Below are 22,869 nucleotides of genomic sequence, written 5' to 3' on the forward strand. Positions count from 1 at the left end.
GGGGGCCCAAGGAAGGGAAGAGAGTCAGAGGAGAGAGCCAGACGGTGGCAGGCAGGAAGAAATGGCTGGAAAAACAGTTTGCTGACGGGCTTTTCTTGTGTGCAGGTGGCGGAAGGGCCAGCGGTGCTCTCTGTCTGCTGCCCCATCCAATAGCACCTGTACCATCACTGTGCTGTACTTCTGTGAGCATGGGGCTACTTACAGGTCATTGTCCGTTTCAGTGCGGTTCTTTTGTTGCCGCCTGTAGACAATAATTACGGTGACAGACACGCCGATGATGAGAGCTGCTGCGATGACTCCTCCCACGATCCCAATAATGCCTCCTGGGGCACCCTGAGGTAGTGGCTTATCTGCAATGCACAGGGAAGCACAGGAGAGAGGGTTAGAACATCAGAGAACACAACCAGTAAGGCACAAAGACCAGTAGAACCAGGGACTCCGGGAGCAAAGATGCCAGCGCACTCTGAAACTGTCTCAGGTAGCCATTTACGGGCAGCTTCATGGGGGGAGACAGGTCATACTGAAATGTACTAGTCAGAGCTGAAGAGGAACAGAAATCTGTGTCTCCAAGAGCTAACCGCTTCCTTACTCTGTTCTGCAATTTCCCCTTAAATCAGGTGGTTATTCCTGGATCTGTTTTTCTGCCTTTGTTCTGTCCTCGAAGAAAGAAGGGTTTAGGGAATAAAGGTGCTTCTAAGCAGCCACTCCATGTGGTGCAGATGGACTCCTGTGGACCTGCTCCTCGATATTATTTAACTATCTTGAAAGCCTTCTGCAGGACTTTGTCACAGTGTCTTCACTGAATTCTTGGTGCTGTTGAAATGAAGGAGAGCTTTGCTATTATTGTAGACCTTAGAAGAGCCAAGGACCAATGCTCAATTTATTGAGGTGGAGCAGAGGTATATGCACGCCTAACCCTTACAAAACAGATGTCCTGAGTGTAGGATTTAGAGGCGAGGGGGAGATATATCGTATCTTGCATTTCATCCCTTGTTTGCCCCGTGGCTGGAGAGCTCTGTGACTTGGGCCAGCTCCTCGGTGACTAATGTGGACCTCATTCAGAGGAAACCTATCCCATGGGCCTGATGGGAAAGTGCTTTGAAACGTACGATAAAAGGATTTAATTTGCTCTACCTTCCAACCTAATTAAACTCAAAAACCAGCTAATTGGTACTTTGTACTTACAGCTCCGGCAGTGATGAAAGAAGGAGATAATTGGAATGGAGGAAGAAGGAGGAGGAGGAGGAGAACGAAAAGAAATTCAGGGGAGGGGAGTGAGACAGGGATGAGGAAACAAGGTGCTTTGTAGAACTTGTCACACCTAATTTTTGTACTTTTCTTAATGCACTGGCTACTGGCTGCTCTTAGAGACTAGGTACTGGACTATATGGACCTTATTCTGCAACAATTATGGCTTTGGGTATCATAGTGGTAGCCAGTATCTCCACTAAACTACCCATCCCCAAGGCCTCAAAATTATACCAACCTTACCTGTGTGCATGGTTATAAAATGTGTATGCACACATTCCCAAAGCACATAGGACGACTTATACAAGACTTTTCAGGGTGAAAATCTGCCACTTACTCCCACCTCACATCCATGGATTCAGCACTTGCTTAGCTCGAAGGCTGGGCTCCCTGAAATCCCACGTACCAGGTACAATTGCAGAACTGACTGCGCTGAATCGTTGCCAACAGCCTATTCCCAGATCTCGCCTCACAGCCAGCCTTCTTCACCTTTCAGATTTGCTGCTGTCATCCAGAAGTGAACTGAGGTGTATAAACATTTCCCAGGGAAATCCCCTCTCCAGTCAATACCAACAAATTGCACAGCAGAGAACTGGCATGTTTGCTGTATCCGTACAGAACACTTGAACTCCCAGCACCATGCTGAGGCATTGCTACCAATGAAGAATTTGCCCTGGGAACTGTCTTTACACTGATGCCCCATCGCTCTCCATGCAAACCCGGTTTTCTCTTGCCTTGCAAGGACACCCCAGAGCCTCCATCGGTCAGCATCCTACACCCCACCTTCCCCTGTTCCTTAATTAAGAGCTCAGAGCTGTGTGTCTTCAAGTGGCAGGATGCTGTAGTCATCAGAACGTGAGGCTCTGCTCCCCACTGTCCTCGGCAGTGGCAGTCACTTTTCTTTCTCTTCCCTGCTCCGTAAGCCACATTATCTTGTAAATAATATTTCTGCCTTGAGACAGCTCACTTACAGCCATGCTCAGGCAGACAGCTGACATGTTGCAATCCAAACCCCCGGACAGTATTCGAGATTGTGGCAGGGACAACGACTGTAAAGAATCTTCCAGTCACTTTGGCTGGGGCATTTCCGTGATGAATTGGCCCCTAATGGCTCTCTGGATGGCAGGTAGCAAGCAGAGAACATCAGCCTCCTGCTACTGCTGTAAATCAGTAGGTGTGCATATGTGTGCAGGGAAACAGGGCAGAAGAAAAAAGAGGCAAAGGGAAATAAATAAATAAAGCAAGCTAAAATTAATCTCCAGGCACTTGAACAGGGCAGTGTAATAGTGGAAAGGGTCCAGGAAAATTTAAAGAGGGGGAAATGCAGCCACTAATTTGCAGAAGAGAGAGGGGTAAATATAGGGCACTGGGTAAAGACAGTAAGGAGATGAGGAGAGGGAAAGAATGGAGGAGCACAAGGAGAAATGCAGATGTTTTGGGGTGTCTGTTAGAGTACTACCTTCTTCCCAAGCTCTCAAGACTATGGTACGAACATCCCACCTGCCTAACACAGGGCTGTGTGGCAATGCAGTGCTTCCACAGAATGGCAAGTACCAAACAATGACAAAATCCTATGACATCAAGCCCTGCCCCTACATGTGCAGGTCTCTTTCCTGAGGACAATCTGAGCCATTTTGCAGAAGTGTTGGTCACGTCTTTGCAGGAGTCCAGCTAGGAACCTGTGAAAGGCAACAGGGATAATTGCTGACAATAAGAGGAAATACCAGGAGACAAGGAAGATAAATGAGAGAACAAGGTCCCAAGAGAGCAAGAAAGTGCAGAGGAGAGGAGAAGAAAACAGGAAGATGTAGAGAGAGACCTTCCTTTTTGCTGGCTTTCCCTCTTTCTTTTTCCTTTTTTTTTTTCCTTCCTTTTTTAAAGCTTCTTTCATCTGCATTCCCAGCTGTTTATTTCCTCAATCTCCCCTTCCTAGGGAAGAGCTGTGGCTAGTACTGTTTGGAGGGCTCACCTGCAACGCAGCCTATTTCCTTCCCTTCTCTGTGTGCATTGCCTCTTCAACAGGTAAAGTCAGAGGCACCAACAGGGCTTTTCTGGAGGGCAGGGTGGCTGCAAGAAGGGGGGTTGTAAGTCAAACAGGAGGGCACCAGGAAAACCTCAGAAGGTGGTAAGAACTGGCAGATGAGGATTCAGCTACACTGACAGGGCTTTTGGGCAGCCCTGGGAAGATGTTTGCAAGGCTTGTGAATCAGGATCAGAATAAATTGGCAGGACAGCTCAGGGGCCTCCAGACTGGAGTGGGAAAAGGCTTTGCCAATTAAGAATGCAAAACCCCTTGCTCTGTGTCACGCTTGAATAATTTAAAACTCTCCAAAAAGTTTGTGTGAAGCAGTTGGCAGTGAAGCAGGTACCAGAGAACCCAAAGGGGCTGAACAAACAGCTCAGCCTTATCTGGATGTCTAAGGGCTGCCGCGAACTCCTCGTTCCTGCTGGAAACTGAATTAATTCACAGTATTACAATTGAGGGGAAAAGAAGGACACTCCACCCCCGGTCTCTTTCAGAGCAGTTTTGTTCGTTACTTTGTTCTGCCACAGCTCTTCTGGAGATGGAAACAGACACAGGAAAGGCAGAAAAGTGGTTACCTGTCCGTAAAGCATCCTTCCCAGTCACCTGATGGTGTGTGTCTCTGGGTTTCCAAAAGTAACTGGTAACAGATGAAGATCTTTCTACCAACTAGATCAATTAAAACACTTTGTGGGGTGCTGATAGTGTAATTCACCAGTCCCAATGCCCAGTTAAATCACATCCAGCAGGCCAATGCTGTCAGTTGTTCACATCTCCCAAATAAGTGAAGAATGTCCACTAGACAAGAATGGCCATCCCGGAGAGATGCATCAGGCACAATCACAGCGCACAACTGACGCATAGTTTCATAGCACCAGCTATGAAAAAACCCTTGTTCAAACAGCCGCAGGGCTGATGACTCTGTCTGTATGGACAGAGCTGTGGCTCAGATTTACTGCAAACAGCCATGGCAGCATTTCAAAGCACAGAGACAAACGGACGGAGCTGTCCACACGCGCCGTGCCCACGGGGTGAAATAGCGCAGCTGCAGAGCGCAATAGTAAATAATAATAGAGGAACAATGAAAGCTTTGGAGAACCAGCTTGCAGGAGAGCAAGAGAAATGTTCCCAAAGGGAACTTGAAGTGAGGCAAAGATGGATAAACTGGAAAGCTTCCAGAGAAGGGTATGCCAGAGCAGAGGGAATAACTCACTTGCTCTTGCTATGGCGGGGTGTGTGTGTGTGTGTGTGTGTGTGATGTGGAGGACTTTGCAAAAGGAAAGGAAAGAAGAGAGCGCGCCTGTCACACTTTTGAAAGTAAGGTCCCTTCCCTTAAAGCTACTTCTGTGGCTGGGACATTTGCATCATGAAGCAGCCTGGCTGTTCTTGGGGTCTAGACTTGAGAGCAGGACATGTTACATCCCCACCAAGGGTATGTGCCTGTCTGGGATTGACTTCTTATGCAAAGCTGTGATCAGCCAGCTAATTCTGCACTTGCTGCAGTATATGCACAGTGATATCCAGCCTGAGCAGGTGGGGAGGAGCAGATCTGTGGAATGGGGTCCTGCACGAATGGCACAGACAGCTGTGGGGTGGGACAAAGGTCCTGGCAGGCAGGAAGGCTTCATTTGGATGAGAGGGCTGGGTCTCACACCGGTACTGTCTTCTTTCTATCCTGACTGTCTGCCATGTATTCAGCTGCCCCAGGGAGAGCCTGAGCCCCATCTAATTACTGATGCACTAACCTGCATCCCCCAGGTAAATCTGGAAGCTGAGTCAGTCTCTGGGCCCAGTTCACTGCAGCTCTGAGTGCAGCTGGTTTGCTCAAACAGAGCTGCATACTCTTATCTTTGCCTCTTAACTTCAACTTGATCCCTCAGTGCTTCACAGAAAACCAGCATAACAACATACAACACCTCTGAGAAGCCATTTTCTCAAAGATCTGCCTGCATCTGTAACCAATTGCAAAGTAGGATTCCCTTTCCATTTGTCACCTCCCCACTCAAAACAAATCCCCATCTATTTCATGGGTGGCTAGCCAAGGCACTCAGCAATGTGCTGCCTTTCTCACAGACACATTGCAAATCAATGGGAAGGAATCGTGATTCTTCTCCTTCCTTTATGCTAGCAGCTTTGAAGCTCTTCTAGCTGCCAGCCTTGCTAGAGTTAATGTTACCCGGGTGCTCAATTGCATCCCTGTTCACAGGCATATACAGCCTGTATGTCTAAAGCAGCCTATCCTGGTACAGTGCCAGCTCAAAGTAAGCCTGTCTGTGACCTGGATTGTCACCCTGATCCAGTGAAGGAGTTAGCATTGCTGGACTCTTTCTGCCTGCTGAACCTTTGAGCAAGACAATGAGATCAGATGATGCATATTTATAATACTCCCCACCTGACACATTCCAGGGAGCCGGAGACACGGCAAGTTCACAGAGCTAAATTAAACTGAGTTGAGAAGCTTGGCAGAACAAATACGTCCCCAGTTTGGTTTTAAAGACAAGAGCAGCATTGGCTAATTTGAGACACGCTCCAATAGCATACACACCCCCAGGCACAAGCTGGTTCAGAGCCTCATGGTGCCTTGTGTTTGCAAAGGGTTAATGAAGTGCTGTTCCCAGGAGAGCCAGAGATGTGAGCTGGCAGAGCTGATGGGCCAAAGGGAAGGATAAACAGCAGGGCTTGCAAGTCACTGGAGATTTTAAAGGGATCTTAAGTCTGAGGGAGGAGAGGTGGCGTAAGTTTCTCTGGGGGCAGCTCCCTTCACTGTGTATATTAAGTGAATCCCTTGCAGGGACAGCTAAGCATCCAGAGGATAAAAGGGATTAAGAAGGGAAAGACACTGCTTGGAAAGCTGAACCAGTGGCACTGGGCCGTTAGTGTGTGAGGTCAAAGTGCCATCCTGCCCCCTCAGCAGCAGCATTTCCTTCATCCCTCAGAGCTGGGTCCAAAAATCTTCATGGCCCTTCCTTTTGTCCTGGCCTGAAGTGGAGAGGAGAAGGGGAACGAAACATCTCGGTCTCCTCCCACCAAAGCCCCTCTCAGACCTTGCTCCAGCTCAGATTCTTTGCCTAACTGCAGGTGGAGGCGACCAGGCTGCAAGAAACACTCGTGAAAGCACTTCACAGTGAGGAGAGTCTGTCCCTGCGCAAACACAAATCAATGTTCCATGGTCAATTTGCGGTTTGCAGCACCACTTAACCCCTGCAGTATCCAGCACCAGCTCTGTTACAAAGTGCTGTTCATCTGGTGACAAGTGGTGAGAGAAAGAGGGGGAGTTAGACCTCAGCATGGGGAAGAGGAGCAATTTGGTTAGCAAAGGTGGCTGGCAGGGTTTTCTGAGCAGGAGGAATGTCTGGGCTTCACTTGGTGACAAAAGCATAGCAAGGGCAGAGCTGATCCAGCAGCCCTCCCCATCCCGGGCTCCCAGAGACTCGTCCAGCTACAGAAAGAGCTCAGGACCTCTCTTGCTAGCAAGAGAAGGTGCTTCTGGTTTCGTGTCAGCTCAGGAGCTGGAGGTGCAGCCAGCCAAACAAAGGTTAAACACCAAAATGAAGGCAGAGCTGCTCTTCTGCCTCTATGCCCTGATATAAGTCAGAAGGAATTTTAAAAGCTGTCACAGTCTCTCCCACCAGGGTGTTTGTTGATGTAACTCTTATTTACACAATTAGCTGCCACACATGTGAGTGCCAAGCCATGGCTGCAATCCTGGCACCGCCGCCGCACAGGGCTTCAGCCTCATTCCCCTGGAAATCCCCCAGTGCACAGGCTGGGTCCGCAGGGCCCCGCGAGGCGGGGAGCTCGCCTCCCGCACGGGGCTGCTCCGCTTGCTGCTGCACCTCCCTGCATCTGGTCCAAGCAAACGGGTGCTGGGAGGATCTCGGTTATACTGTGTGTTTTGAGTGGGGCCAAAAGCCAGTGTCGCCAAGGATGGTTAAACAAACAAATGTTCCTGACCGCTCTCTGCATTGCCCTTCCCCTCCCTCCCACAAGTCGGAATCCCTCACAACTGCGAAGTCCCTCTATGAGTGACCTGACATATCCCCTCTCTAATTCCTCTCTGCTGAAGACCAGATGACTGGGTTTCCCCTGGGTCCTGAGTGGAGCATGGGTATCCCACTGTGTAGGTAGTAATCAAAACATCCCTTTAAGATCCCTGACCACTTTGCTTTCCTCTGTAATTTTTACCAGCCCAGCTGGCACTTAAAGACTTTTCAAACCACTTGCCTGTCTCTGATGAGGTTTTGGGAGAGCTTGGCAGTGTGGTGTGCAGATCCAGCCCTCCCTGGGGTGCCTGCTTTGAAGAGCATGCCCAACTGCAAGTGGACACAGGGATGTGCTTGATATTAGTGGAGATTTCACACGCATTCCAGCAAATGCAATTGCTTTGCCATTCACCAAGGGTGGAGGCATCTCCACTCTTTCCAGTAATGACCAGCATTCTCCCTTTCCTTTCCTGCATTGGAAGCAGCACAGACATCCTTGGTTAAGTAGCATCTGGTTAAGTAGCTGCTGGCTGCAAAAGCATGCCTGGAATGCAGCTTTAACCCCTGGTGACCTTCCCTTGCAATGCTTCCCAGTGGCCACTAACAAGGATGGGGTTTGGATAGCAGCAATGGGAACAGTGTGTTAACCCCATGGGATCCAGCAGAGATGAGGACTGACTTCTGCAGAGTAACTGTTGTAGTGGGAGCTCCCCTGCAGATACTTCTTACTAGCCTGGTTTTTCTTCCACTCCTGGAGCAAAGCGTAGCAATTGTTAAACAGCACCCAGAAACATGGTCTGAGGGTTTAGGAAGGAAGCCTTTTCTCTGCGTGAAAGGACAGAGCTTAGCAAAGTCATTACTGTGCAACAGAAACAGACACTTTTTCAGAGGGTGCAACAGCAAGCAGTTATATGCAGCAGTGTCCACCCATAGAAACTGAGCCCCTCTGTATGTGCACATGCATGCTACATCCCCGCGCTTTCCACTCGGCCATGAAATGTCTGCACTAACTCCAGATTCTGGGCTGTCCCTGTCTCTCTGTGCCACTCAGTGGCTCTAGCAAAGAGGGGCCAGACATGACCTGGTTATGTCTAACCCATCTATCTAAATGCAGCACAAACCTCACCCTGCCCTCTCTCCACACCACGTGGCCAACTCCACAGATTCCCTTACCTTCCCAGATTCAGGGGCTTCACAACTCAGCGCAGCAGGATGGAGAGTGCCCCAGCCTGTTTTGGGGGAGAAGATGGGCCCTGGAGAAGATGGTAAATGTTATCTGACATTTCCTCTGCCTCCCAGCCCTTAATTTTAGTTCTGCTTCATTTCCTTGCAGCTCAGCAGAGTAATGAACAATCAAATCCCTTTGGTAATTTATTTCTTCTGCTGTACAGTTTCGAGGAGGTGATGACACTTGAAATTGCCTCTCCTGGAGGGATGAAGGGGTCAGATCCTGAGCCCCATTACACCAGATTGTGTCTCTCTTCATCTTAGCAGCCTGCCTCAGCTGCCCAGAGCACAGCGTGGTCCCAAATCCATGTTTAGCCAGAGATACAGCCTTGCTCCCTTGATGGGTCCATTAAAGTCATGCTATTACAAGCAGCCACCAGATGAATTCTGTCAGATAGAAGGTATAGGGATTGCAGCTCAGACTCTTATCATTTGCGTTTATAATAGAGTTAATTTGCTCAGCAATCTTCAGCAGCCCTCCTGGGAATGTCTCACTCTGCATGGCCATGTGCCTTGGGCTGTATTTGTCTCCTGTTGCCTCCGGGGTGCTTACAGCACCAGGCAGCTGTATCTTGGATGTCCCCAAAGGATGAGATCAGCTCCCTGTTTGCATCTACGCAGGCAGACTGCTGGGAGTTATGTGCAGACACAGGGTGTGTGCGGCAGGGCAAGGAGGAACTGCTCTGCTTCTCTGTCACCTGGCCAAAAGTGCATGAACAGTTGTGCAAATGGTAAGGTGGACAGGGCTACAGTTCTCTTATCTCCTCTGGTAACCGGCACACTTGCAGCAGCAAGGAGGGCTCAAGGCTGCTGTGCCTCTTCACACACACCCTTCCCTTCTCTCCTCTCCTACAGCCTCCCAAATACCCTTGAGACGGGCTGCAGTCCAGACAAAAGAATGACGCTTCAGTCTCCTGGAGCAGGGAGGGAGCTGCCAGCCATTCTGGAGTGATGTGTGAGAATGAAGCTGTTGGATGTTCATGTGGCTTTGACCCGGACTCTAGTGCCTCTGCCTCCTCTCCTGCTCCTCACACGCATCTTCCTGAGTGACAGCAAGGGCGAGATCCACTTCTCCCAAGCCAGGGCAGTCACTGTGCCTGCACTGACTTAGCGAAAGCAGCTACAGCACGTCCCTGGCTGCCCCCATCAATCCTGCTCCAGGAGAGGGACAATGACGCAGAAGGCAACTCAGACTTCATGTTCCTGACCCTTTTCCTGATTTCTCCCTCCTGTTAATGGCAATGAAAGACTCTTAGCACACCTTCCCTCCTAACTTCTCAAATGTCTTGCAAGGTCTGTCGGACAGTATCTGCCTTAGCATGTAACCACCAATATTTAGCCATGTAACCTTAATCAGCTGGGTATTTGTTAGCTTGCACACGGGGAGCTTCCCCCATCTCCAATATAGATCAAATGGAAAAGCTGGAAAGTGAGACATCAGTCAGTATGAAAGAGAAGCTGTGAAGGACAGACGATTGATAGAAAAGCTAGGATTACCCTGGGGAATACAGCGGGAATAAACAAAATCTCTGCAATGCTCTATAGGCACTTTACCAAATGGATATGGTCGAGAGGGCAGTAATGATTCAGAAAAGGCAGAAGATTGGAATAACTATTCATGATCTGTCTCTAGAGACCAACAGACATTTGTTTGTGGCTTCTGAGATGACAAAACAATTTCCACGTGTTTGAGGATGACAAAACTGAGGAGCTTGCTGGACACCATCTCTTTGGATATTCCTCTTACTATAAGCAAACAGATAGGTTGAAAGACTTAGCTGAGAGATCCTTAACTCACTGCTGTTAGTTTTTACTATTTGTTGAAATAGATAAATTCTAGAAGGATAAATTCTAGCAGACTGGAAGAGGACACAGAGAATTACTTGAATACTATAGGGTGATTTGCTGGCACCAAAGAAAAAGCTAACACAGGTTCCAGTTAATAAAGAATTAAAAGGCAGGAATATAATCAATGTCGTTCTACATGGTTTGTGGGAAATGAGTCTTGTCAGTCAAAGACAATGTCATTTTATGCCTACTAAACCAGTCATCTCATCAAAGTAAGTGTAGAAATGGAATAGAAAATAGATTAAGAATGGCTAACTGACAGGTCTCAGAAGGAGTTGTCAGGAGGGAATCACTGTCAGTGGGCAAGGAGCAGTGGTGGGCCTGATGCTACTCAGTGCTTTCATAGGGCATGTGGAAACAATGACCACCTCAGTGCTTTAGCAATCCCCGGATGAGACAAAGGTCAGTGGATTTGTAAAGAAGCCCATTAATAGACTCAGGACATTGTAATTCAGCCATTGCAATACTCCATGTCCTTGCTGAAGCACCTGTATTTTTAAAAGGAAGAGGACCCAGAAGGGAAGAATGCAGAAGATGCCCGAGTATAGCTTTTCAGTAAGTCTGTTGAAACTGGACCTCCCTGGCGAGAAAGAAACTGGTGCCAATGTGCAGCAGAAGAACAGCGGAACAAGCAAGGGCTAGGATTTTAACAGAGTCCCAGAGGCTGCCAGAGCTGATCAGTCACAAGTTCATGCTGTAACCCATGGGCAAGCCTTCCCCATCTCCAAATCTCTTTCTCCCCACCCTAATCCCCTGCTGTGTGTCAGCCTTTTTCACAGAATCACAGAATCACTAAGGTTGGAAAAGACCTGGAAGATCACCAAGTCCAACCATCAACCCAACCCCACCATGCCCATTAAACCACGTCCCACAATGCCACGTCCACACGTTCCTTGAACACCTCCAGTGATGGTGACTCCACCACCTCCCTGGGCAGCCTCTTCCAGTGCTTCACCACTCTCTCAGTAAAGAACTTTTTCCTAATATCCAGCCTGAACCTCCCCTGGCACAACTTGAGGCCCTCTCCTCTTGTCCTGTCACTTGGGAGAAGAGACCAACACCCACCGCTCTGCAACCCCCTTTCAGGTAGTTGTAGAGAACGATAAGGGATCGCCTTTGGCTCAGGAGTTAGCTGAATGCTGAGAGGGGAGGTGTCCCCCTCTCTGACACAGGGAAGGTTGTGGGCCTTAAGGAAAGGGCACCCTTGGGAGGGGATACGGGTCTCAAAGCCTCTGTGGAGGGTGCAGAGCTGCCTGCGCACATTTCTCTGTGCGGGGACAAGCTCCACACATCCTCCTCTTCAGCTCCCCGTATTCTGTTGCTCAGGTAACACTTTCAAGGCAGGTCCTGCAAGCAAATTTTTAGGTCAGTTATAATTGGGAAACCTCTCATGGAGCTATAAAACATCAGTTAATATGCTGGAACTATCTAGTTAAATGCCAATTATAAACCCCCATAAGCTCCTCAACTCAAATATATTAATAACATAATTAAACATTTATTGCTTATGCAAATTAAAAGTTAAGTTAATTGGACACCAACAAAACCCCAGGAAGTGACCATTTAAGTAACTAACTTCTATTTAATTATGATTCCTTCCTATTATAAAGCCCCCATGCCATAATTTCTGGACTGCTCTGCAATGTTTACTCGAGCCATTCAGACTCGGCATTCTCACTCCAGTATCCATTCATAGTCCCAGACAGCTGCAGCATTCATATCAACAGCCATGGCCTTCACACAGCTGGCAGCAGCTGGACTGGGTGCCCCTCCTACTTGTTGCTCCTTCTGCTACCTCCTCCTTGGCTAAGCTACTAGGAAGGGCACAGCCAGAATTAAGTCTCCTCCAGATTCTGCACATTCAGGGTGGGCAGAGGAATGGGTATGCACCAGACCCATGGAAAGGCACCTGCTGGGATGGCAACAGTGAGCATGTGTTTGTATATATCCCATAGGCAGAAGTGTGCTCCGATAAGCAAGATGAGGATTTAGATCTCCCAAGTCCACCCTGAGCCTTCTCTCTGGTTCCCGGCACACATTTGCTGAAGTAATTTCACTTCTCTGTATCACCCCCCTGGGGAAGGGCAGTCTTTTGCACAGCAGGGAAATGATGGACCTTGGGGTATGAGTGTTTCATGATGGGATCAGCTCCTTGGGTGGACAAAACTGTGCGCCAGCAGAAAGCTACTGTTCGTTATTATTGTAAAGCGGTAATTGAAAGGGCTGGGAGCTACTGCAGGACAATGAGATGAGACTGGGAGATGGGAAATGAAGCGTTTTGTTCCTCGAGGGATGGAGACATTTCCCCTGGCGAGCAGAGCCTGTGCAGCCAGGGCCATACGGATAGACTCCCTTCCTCCAAGCGACAGGCAATCAGTTAAAGCTGACAGGTGTGAAGTTGGCAATTTTCTTTTCAAAACTGTGAGATAAACAGGCTGGCAGGAGTTTGAAAGCAACAGAGAGATAAGGGAGAAATGGAAACATTCAGGTACCCTCTCTCCATGGGGCTAGCGGTGGTTCATAGGCAGATGGATGGAGGAAAGCATTGGCTTTGCAAAGCCCCAGGAACTCAGGTGCTAGGCTAAAAAAAGGCTTGACAACCAGGCACTAACGAAAAAGAGAAACCCCTTTCCCTCACAGCTCCTCAAAGGGCGCTCCCTTTGATGTCTCAAGATTTGATCCATATTCGTCTCCTGGGATTTAGCCAGCATGGAACCGCTCCTCCTGAGCTCACCAGTGAACTACAGGACTGTTTTCTGCCAAGGGGCAGAAAAAGCATTTAGTACCTCTTTACGTACAAACCATTTTCTTCCCCAAATTCCACACAGTTCAGACAAAAACCTCTGCCTGTTTCCTACAAGGATCTGGATTTGGTTCAGCAGTTGTGAAACCTATGGAGGAGGAAGTGTCCCTAACTCACCATGCGCTGGGCTTAGGCAGATGAGGCCACAACATTCACCTCAACTGCTGGGGCTAAGGGAGCAGCTCCAATGGCTGGTATCCATAAATTACTACCTTTCAATAACTCAGCCCTGGGGGGTGATACAACATTTTTAATCTACATTTTATTCGTGTACACATTTATCTTGCTGTGCCCCTGCTTTGCCTGCACGGTCAGGCTGGACTCTCTAATTTCTGCTAGCAAGCATGTAAAATTTTAGGAGTGCAACACGCATCTAGGTTTTTTTTTACAGGCTGATCCTTGTTCTGCAAATACTATGTAAGAGAGGGCCTGCATCTAAACATGTCTGGGAAGGCTGTGAAATGCCTTGTTTGGAGGAGGAGTGAACCAGCCCCCCTTGCCTTCTGCCAGGCACCACTGAGGGTATTTGAGGCTCAACAGCACTTCTCGGTGTCACAGGTTCCCCAGCTGGAATACATTTGCATAAAGCAATTTCCTCTAACAAATATGTTCATACAAATCCAACTCAAGTTTGCAAATAATTTGAAACCATGAAAAAAACCTAATCAAACATATTTGTTACTACAGGTAATTCACCCAGCACTGTTCTAAACTGGCAAGTTTCTCTCAGTTCAATTTTTCCAGCACTACCTGTAGGAGACTTAACGTTACATGTGACCTTCAGTGCTCCGACTTGAACTCGAGCACGGATTGCCTCTTACCTCACAATAAATTTTGGATTGAGAGTCACATATTTCTGGACTGATGCTCTGTGACCTGACCTGTCTCCAGTGCCACTCGAGCTCCCACCCCTTCATAGCCAGCCTGGTTTAACACCTCCCAGTTACACTGCCTTTTTCTCTGTCTGTTGGAGCCCTTTCGCTCTTGCACTTCCAGTTCTGAGTCTGCCATGAATGTGGATCCCTGGGAGATCCATCTCATTTTGAGTGTTGTGCAAGGCATTAATCCCAGCATGGGAGGGACATCTCCTTCCCAGGTGCCTGTGCCCAGGGATATTGGGGCACAGTAATTCCCTGATTACACTGGACTCTATCTCACTCTCACTCACTACAAATCCTACTTGTGTGGGTGGAAATAAGCGTAACCCTATTGTAGTTAGAGAAGTTGGATATGCTTGCACCAGCCAGGAACGTGGCTCTGTATCTTCTGCATGGATATTTCAGCCCTGAACTCTGCGCACATCTCCCAGCTCCAGGGAGGTAAATCTCATGGTGTTTGCCCTGGTCTAGACTGGCTCTCTGCTGCTGGACCATGCTCAGCAGTGGGCATACAGCCTAAGGGCAAACATGAGCCTCTTGTTCATCTCCTCCTGCCCTGATCCAGCTCCTCCCCTGGCTCTCTGCTAGCACCTCTGCTGATCATCAGGGCTCTGAAGTTGCTTTGGGGGCCAGCAGTGCTCGCCTGCAGAGATGTGGCTTTGAGAAGAGATCCAAGCCCCGTTGCCATTTTTCCATCGGCAACATGCATTGCTGGCATTCCCGCCCCAACGTGTTTCTGTTTTGTTCCAGAGAAACACAATACTTAGGGGCACTGCATGGGAGTCAGTTCCCGCTGTGTTCAGCTCTCTGCAACCTGAGCTGCTGAGAAGAGGCCCCATGCAATGCGTTTTATCCATCATCACTTAACTGTAAGACACGGCCTGGGAAATCAGCGCAGCATTTCCCAGGGGCTCATCCCAGCAGGACCATGGGCAAAGACAGCCCCTCCTATCCTTCTTTCCATCTTAGACCCCCATCCCAGCTCCCTGGTGCTCCTTTTCTTTCTCCCCTTTCTCCCCACCCCCAAACTTGGCTGATGTGCCTGAGCCAGCTGCTGGAGATCCAGTTCTGTAGGATGCTGCCCTTCTGCATCACTGTCATGGTCGCTCCTAGGGCTACTGACCTGAACGGCTGCAGCGCGGAAGCAAAGCTACATTTCCAACATCTGTCATTACTAAGAGGAGCTGGCAGAAAGAGGAAAATGAGAGGAGTGAAATATGTGGACATATAGATACAGCCCGGATAGTGGTCATAACTCCCTTGGCCACATTGAAGCCTGTTAACAAGAAGAGTGTTCTGGCTTCTCCTCCCTTTGCACCTGAGGAAAGCCTCCCCAAAGCTATCTTTAACCCCTTCCAAAGTGAGGTGCCCAGCACACTCCTTTTTCAGCAGAATAACTGGCTCTGTTAGTGGCATGGGGTTTGGAGGGAGCCTGTCTGCCAAGCAGCATACAATGCATTGATCATCGAGCCTGGTATCAAAGAGCCTCCTGCTGCTCTGGCGCACGCTCCACGCCTGCTTTGCTGCTGACAGGGAATGAACAGTCTGCACCAAACCACTCCTTTCCAGCCTAATCCTGAACATTCCCCTCCCCGTCCAGCTCATCTCTTCACAATGGAGACCAGTTCAAGTTCAGATTTAGGTCAGGATCCCTCTCCCTCGGTCTCTGTGACCGGGAGTGCAGGTTTTGGTTCAGATCTCCAGCAGATCATCCATGTGCTGAAGCTGGGTGCAAAAATCCCTTCCCAGGGAGTATTCTGCTCCCTAGGCCAGAGGCATGGCAAAGTGCCTGTTGATATCAGAGCAAGGAAGAGCGTGCACATTTTCTCTGATCTCTTACTCACTTTGTCTCTCCTTCCCTTGCAAAAGTCTGGGTCTTGCAGAGTTGTCTGCCTTGATCTTTGGAAACAAGACTTTCTTTGTAGCATATATTCACAGTCAGGAAGCTGGAGGAAAGGGGAAAGGCAAACTGTTCTTCCCAATGCAGAGATCAGTAACAGATGCAGAGATGCAGTTTGACTGATCTTGCCTCCCAATGGACCCTTAGCATCCCTATAGCATTTAGACGTTTTTGATGTACGATCATCACGGTAGCCAAGTGTTGCACTACAGAAACGTCCTACTGCGTCAATTTAAAAGTTGGCCTAGCCTAGTATCCTGGCTCTGACCACAGCTAATTACGCATGCGTAGAGAAAATGTAAGAACAGAGCAAGTGTGTATTGACATTTTTCCAATAGCCTGTCCCATCTGCTATAGCTAACAGCAACTTAAGAACTTCCTAAGCCAGAGACAATGTCATAATTTTTAACAGCTTTTGATGGATTTTTCTTCCCTAGGTTTTTCTAGCCACTTTTTTAGCTCAGGTTAACTTTTGGCATCAGCAGCATCCTTTGACAAGGAATTTCACTGTTTACATCGATAAGGGGAAACGCTCCCACCTCGTCTATCTTGAATCTGCTGTCCAAGAATTTCACACAATACCACTTATGTCAGCGGCAAAACCGGTCATTCCCTGTCCACCTTCTCCAGGCCACTTGCTGTTTTGCGGATCTCTTAACCCTTAGCCTTGAGCCTTCATCTGCAAGCATCTCCCATCACAAAATACTGCATATTATAGGAACAGACCTAGGTAGTCGGAAAGCAGATGCCATTTCTGCTACTGTGACTCTCCTTACAGCTACCAGTCACAGGCTGCAGAACGACGCAGTCACAGATGCTCAAGAAAAAGGAGAATATATCTTCTTTTAAAATTCTTTATTTATAAAAAAGTACATTTTTTTCCACAGCTGAGCCACTATTGTTTTTTATACAAGTAAAAGGAAGGGTGATGCAACACCCCGCCCACACAAATTATAACCATGAAAATGCCCCCCTGGACCCCAAACAAACAAATTATTACAAAGGATGGAAAACAAAAAAACAAACAAAAATCATAAAAGTCCATTACATTATTATTATTTTTATTTTTTATTTTTTACAAAAGCACTTACAACACAGATTACAAAAAAAAAAAAAAGTGGGGTTGGGGTTGTTTGTCTGTAGTCTTTATTCCACAATGATAATTACAGCAAGGGGAAGAAGAAAAAGAGAGATAAAATCACTGGAGTTAAGGAATCACGTTTTAAAAAAAGAAAGGCAAAAGAAAAGAAAAACCAGATCCTCAACAACAGTACCTCCACCAATACCAGTTTTTGCTAGCAGAGGATCTGACTCCATATGCTTGTTACATTCACCCCCAAGTACATTACATTTGGAAAGTCACACTGGTCCGAAGTACAAACTCATCCCCCTCTCTAAGGCTTGGGTTTCCTCCCCTTGCTGGTGGACTGAATCCTCCCCTTCGCCCCCCTGCAGAAGGCAGCACCCCCACCTCCGGCACCCCAGCCCTGGCTGTGCTCTGCCCCGGCCCCTGGCCCTCCCCAGCGGTGCTGCAGACCCACAGCCCCTGGGGAGAGGCCAGCAAGTCTTAGGGGCGATGGTGAGGCAGCGGCTGGACCCCAGGTTCGCACCCTCCCCTGCCCCAAGGCTTCCCCTGCCTCTCTCAAGGAGTTGCTCAAATTGTCAGCAAATGGCATTAAATATGAAGGGGAGGGAAAGAGGGGGGTGAAACTGCAGGCTAGGGGAGGGTAAAGCCCCGCAGAATAAAGAACAGGCATCAGTGCACGGGATGCTGGCAGCGTCTCCTCTCCCCACCCAGGCCCACTGCCCACAGCCCAGCAGAGCAGACAGCCGCGAAAACTTCGGTGCTAAGGCAGGAGCGGTTGTGAACGTGGGAACCTTACAGTGAATTTTAACCTGCTGGCAAAAGGCTACAACCTGCCCCACTGCTTCTCCTCTTAGAACAAAATGGGCCTGGGACACTCCCCCCATTTCCACAGCACAAAACCTCTGAGCTTTGTGCAGCCTGCACCGAGCTGGGCAATGGGGTTTTACCCTCCACCCTTGGGGCAGAACGACCAGTGCCTGAAACTCCAAAAATCTGTCTCTGTGTGTGTCTCTGTGTGTGTGTGCATGCGCGTGCACTTCTGTGCTTGTGTATGGGGAAAAAACCAGCAAAGGAGAGCAGCAGACCCCATTCTAATTGCATTCCCTTCTCTAATTGCTTGAAGATCAATCTTGAATCTCTGTCTCTCTAACCCGCAGTGATTTCTGCTGAACAGTTGTTGTGTTTCTTTTTTGACTCAACATCAGGAAAATGGCTCCCTTTGCCCCTTATGTCTTTGTAATCAATTTGGTGCTACCATTTCAGCTTGTTTGATTCTTTTTACTAAGAAATTTTCAGTTTGGTTTTTTTTTAATTTTTTTTTTTCCCCTGGCTGAATGAAAATGATTTAACAACAGGGGAAAAAAATCTGGTAATTAAATAAGAGAAAATAACATCACTAGGGTGAATTGCAATGAATAATCCTAGAGATAAGCCCCAGCAGGAAAACAGCTGGGGTGTCTTTGTACATAAACTACAGGCTCGTTTTGGGTTGTGACACAGATGCGTCTGCTTCAGTACAGTTCCCTGAATTAGACACAGGGAAGGAGCTGGGGGCTCGGCCCAAATTCACCTGCATTTTCTTTGCTGAGATGGTAGTGAGACCCAGAGTGATGTACCACAGGGCTCAGATATACCACCCTCTCCTCTGCCTGTTCAGCTTTCCCATCCACCCATCTTAATCTTGAGGTACCACAAGTTTTGCCTCAAGTTGCCATCCAGGATCAGGGTTTAGGAAGGGAAAAGCACCACGCTGATATGTCTCTTCACTGGCAAGAACCCAGCAAAGGGATCTGGACAATGATCACTTCAAATGGAGGTATGGCAACCGGCTGTGCCTCTGAGGCACTTTGCCAACACCCAGTCCCCAAGCAGTGCGATGGCGCTTCCCAGGCAGAAAGCCAACTTGGGTATGACTAATGAGACACACCAGTTCAAGTCCAGCGTAAAACGGGGCATTTCCCGGAGAGCAGCAGCTCCCTAGCACCTAGGCGGAGAGGTGGCCAACACTGTGCTCACAGCAGGTGCTGGGAACTGAGAAAGGATGGGGGGGTGCTCCACCCTGACCGGAGGCGTAACCTGGGGGTCCCCACCCCATCCTCCACTGCTGGCTGTGAAGCAGGGATGCCACAACAGACAGCTTCCATCTCCCAGCTGGAAGCTTCCACTTGCTCTTTGCCGGGTCCCACAGGGACGTTTTACACCTCCTTAGCACCTCTGATGAAAGGGGGGGGCCCGGGAAGCAGGGGATTTTTCATTTGAGGCAGCCTGAGGGTCCCTCGGAGAAGTGGCCCAGCCTGGCAGCTCATGTGCGCAGCTGTGAAAAGTGCATCACCACTTCAGATCAGCAGCTTGACTCCAGCCTGCCAGAATCTGGCCCATTGCAAGAAACTGAGGCACAAAGGGACAAGTGACACCATCCCCCAAGGAAAGAACAGATTGCCCTTCTGCCTCCCCTCGCAGCCCAGGCACCGGGAGGCCCTTGGGGCCACCAGGGTGAGTACTGCACGGTCTCCAGCACCCTCACTTCACTGCAGAACCTCCCAGGAAGCAGGATGCACATGGTCTTCAATTTGGCATGTCTCCTGAGCTCACCCTCGCATTTGGGTAGAGACAGGTACCACTTTCTTCCTGACACTGATGGAAAACCTGATCTAGTTACCTTCAAGGGCCCCCTCAGAGCAATTTAACCCTGAGAAGGGAGTGATGCTATTACTGGATCAAAACGGCTCTCAGACAAAAGATCAATCTGATTTTTTCCCCCCCACACTTCATTTTTCTCCTACCTTGCTACGGATTAATGGCTAATCACTTGGCTAATTACCACCCCAAAAGTCTCTTGCAAGGGACAGCAAGAAGCAAATCACTGCACAGAGGTGGCATTTCTCTGTGGCTCTGGGGATAATTGCACCAATGAAGTGATGCTGAAGAGCCCAAGGATGAGAGGAATGCACTACTGAACCTTGAACGTGCACGGTACCTCACAGCTATGCCAGGCAATATTGTCTAAGGATCTTCCACTCCAGGCTTGCCGAGGTTCTGGATGAAAAATAATCATTTGACCCCTCTTCTGAACCAGACTGATGAGATAAGTGGCTGAGCTCTTTCCTAGACTCATGCTGGTACAGTACTGGGGAGCAAAAAGCATGATACAGCAGAAAGGGAACTGTATATAGGCCCTAGCTTGGAAACACCAAATTGCTTCGCTGTCTCCTTTTCTTTCTCTGAATCGCGCTGTTTTTTTGAGCCTCCATTCAGCTAACTATGCGGACACTGAATAAGCCAAGGAGGCTACGTCTCAAAAAGTGACACTCAAAAAAAAAAGCGTATTTCTTAGGATTCCTTGTTCATATTTCCTGCAAGCCATACCTTAACTCAGGAAAAGTCACGCTGTCCTGTTCTCTCCCAAGCCCATCTGCTCTGTTTGCAAGGCTTTGTACCTTTGGTCTTTAGGACACAACTTCATGGTCGGCTAGGGGCCCGCAGTGCTGTGGAGTCAGTGCAATGTGAATTTGCCAGATCAGATCAGTGGCCCCTGCCTGTGACTAATGCAGAACATGAAGGAATCACTGCTGGACCCTGCAGATTTTATGAAAGGCTGTTGTCTTCCAAATCCATCTCCTTGCAGCGTGTATCTGTGCCGGGGGAAATTTGCAGGGGAGGGTCTGTGCCACTGATTTCCACTCTGCACTTGGTCACGTACCAGCCAGAGTTTGGTGTTGGAGACGTTGTCACAACCCTTTTTAGAGCCTAGTTGTGAAATTCAGATCTAAAGGATTAGTCACTTGAGAGATGGACTTTGTTGAGAATTATCTCTGAACCACAAACTGTGCAGGCTCTGCAGCATACCCCATGTTACATTAAAGTAAGCTGTGGCTAAGGTCCAGTGCTCACCAATACTGGTCTCCCCTGATCCAGATTACAGGGTTCACACTTTGGGGAATTAAAGCCCTGTGTATGCTCTTATCCCAAGGCACTGGAGGGAATTCATTCCCTCTGCAGATTTACAACCGCCCCTAATAATCAGCCCCTGCTAGTAATCAGAAATATGGAGGGATGTTAGAGATTTCACTTCCTTTATTGGGGGGTTGCTTGGTAGCAGGGTGCTGCTGGTGGCAGTGGATGGACACAGGAAGGTTTAGCTGCATTTTTTAAGGTTCAGCCCAAGAGATCCCGAGGGACTCCCTGTCTGCCCTCCTTCGAACGGACATAAAGCAGCCTTCCTGTGGCATTCGGCTGTTCTGCCGGAAGCCAGGAAGCAGGGAGGGCTGGCAGGAACAGCAGAAAGATTACAGCATAGCAATTGGATTTCCCACTCCCCTACACCACTAACGCAATAAGAGCAAGCTACAAACTGTGGATGGCTCATGCTGAGCTTCACGTTGTCTGGACCAGGCACCACATGCTAAAGGAAAGCATTGGAGGCTGCCCGGATCAGAGGTCTGCCCTTGACTCATCTGCGTGGGTCGGACTCTCCACCTTCCCTTTTGTAGCAGGATAACGGCTGGATGCTATGGAACAAATCCCAGCAGGTAAGGCAGGAGGAGAATTAGTCCTACTATTTTTAGATGTGCATGATAATACAGCTCAGAAAACTGGGGATTTATTTTCAAACAAAAGATTTATTTATACATCAAATTAAAAAAAAAAAAAAAACACAAGAAGAAAAAATAAGCCCCAACCCAGTGAATCTAATTTGGATACGGTCAGTGTCAGACAGAGGGCCCTGAATCTGGAATCCCATTTATCCACAGAGCAGAGATAGCAGCAATCCAAGCCTCCTCATCACAACGCAGTGGCTCAAGGGAAGGAGGACGAGATCAATACCCCAGGCTCACTCACTCCTGCCCTGTCTACCAAGCCTTTGCTTAGAAGAGGGATGTGATATTGAAAAAGTGGCAATCAATGCAGACTAAGCAATATACCTAAGAGCTGGGGTTGTTGCTAGGAGAGTTAGAAGCGCCCCCATGCTCTGACCCAAAAAAAAAAAAAAAAAAAAGTGTAAAAAAGTGTAAACACATGACAATTAAGTCTTAGTGGTATAATAAACCTTAGGGTCTGATCCTGTACTGAAGCCCTCAAAGACACTGGATGGTACCCTGGAAGATCTGCTCTGCCAGGGTCTGCAGACCAGAGCTGAAGGCAGTCACTCTGTGGGAGAAGCGAAGCGGTATCGGTTGGTCCCCTTCCCCAGGGAATGGCAGCAAGGTGTGTGCGCGACACACCGTGCACAACTGTTGTGCCAGAGATAACTGCTCTGTGGCTGGTACTAGCAATAACAACAGCAACAAGAACAAAAACAGCCAGCATTTCTCTGAGCCATCAAAGGGGAAAAAATGTCAGCAATAAATACTCCTTTTCTTTCTTTTAAAAGAACACTCAAAGAAAGACAGAAATTGAAAAGCCAGGAAATAATAAATTGTAGGAGGAAAATGGCAGCTCTGTTTCCCTGCCCTGCTATCAGCCCATGCACCTGGGGTTTGTTCTAGGGCTTTTTCTCCCCCCTTTCTCTTCATTTTCCTTTTACTGAGTCATTAAAAACTGGGAGTGGATCTCCCTAGGCGTGCAGTGGGCAATGGGAGCGCTACCCAGACCCCACTGAAAAGAAAGTGATTGGGAAAAACCAAAATCAGTTCACCTGATAATGGCACCTATGTTTCCATTGCCATAAGCTTTCCTGGCCTCTGTCCTTCTACGGACAGCCCCCTTGACCCCCTCCCAAGGTTAAAAACAAACAAAGAAGACAACATACAAACAAATTCCAGTGTTTCAGGGGTGCGGAAGTGGGAGGAGGAACCTCAGGGAGGGAAGTGGGGCCGAAGGGCACTCTGAGACATGAAGACACAAACAGAGTGTAATATACAGGCTGGGCAAC

The 22,869-nt window shown here is 48.5% G+C and overlaps 1 protein-coding gene across 1 annotated transcript in view; it reads right to left on the bottom strand.

Moving 5' to 3' along the window:
- The window catches only part of NECTIN1 (nectin cell adhesion molecule 1), a 103,965-nt gene that overhangs the window by 15,837 nt on the left and 65,259 nt on the right, over positions 1–22,869 (bottom strand). Inside the window, exon 6 of the mRNA XM_059829750.1 lies at positions 203–350. Coding sequence (XP_059685733.1) covers positions 203–350 — 148 coding nt within the window. The remainder of the gene's footprint in view (positions 1–202; positions 351–22,869) is intronic.

This window comes from Gavia stellata, chromosome 26 (assembly GCF_030936135.1).
Source record: "Gavia stellata isolate bGavSte3 chromosome 26, bGavSte3.hap2, whole genome shotgun sequence".
Taxonomy (NCBI): Eukaryota; Metazoa; Chordata; class Aves; order Gaviiformes; family Gaviidae; genus Gavia; species Gavia stellata.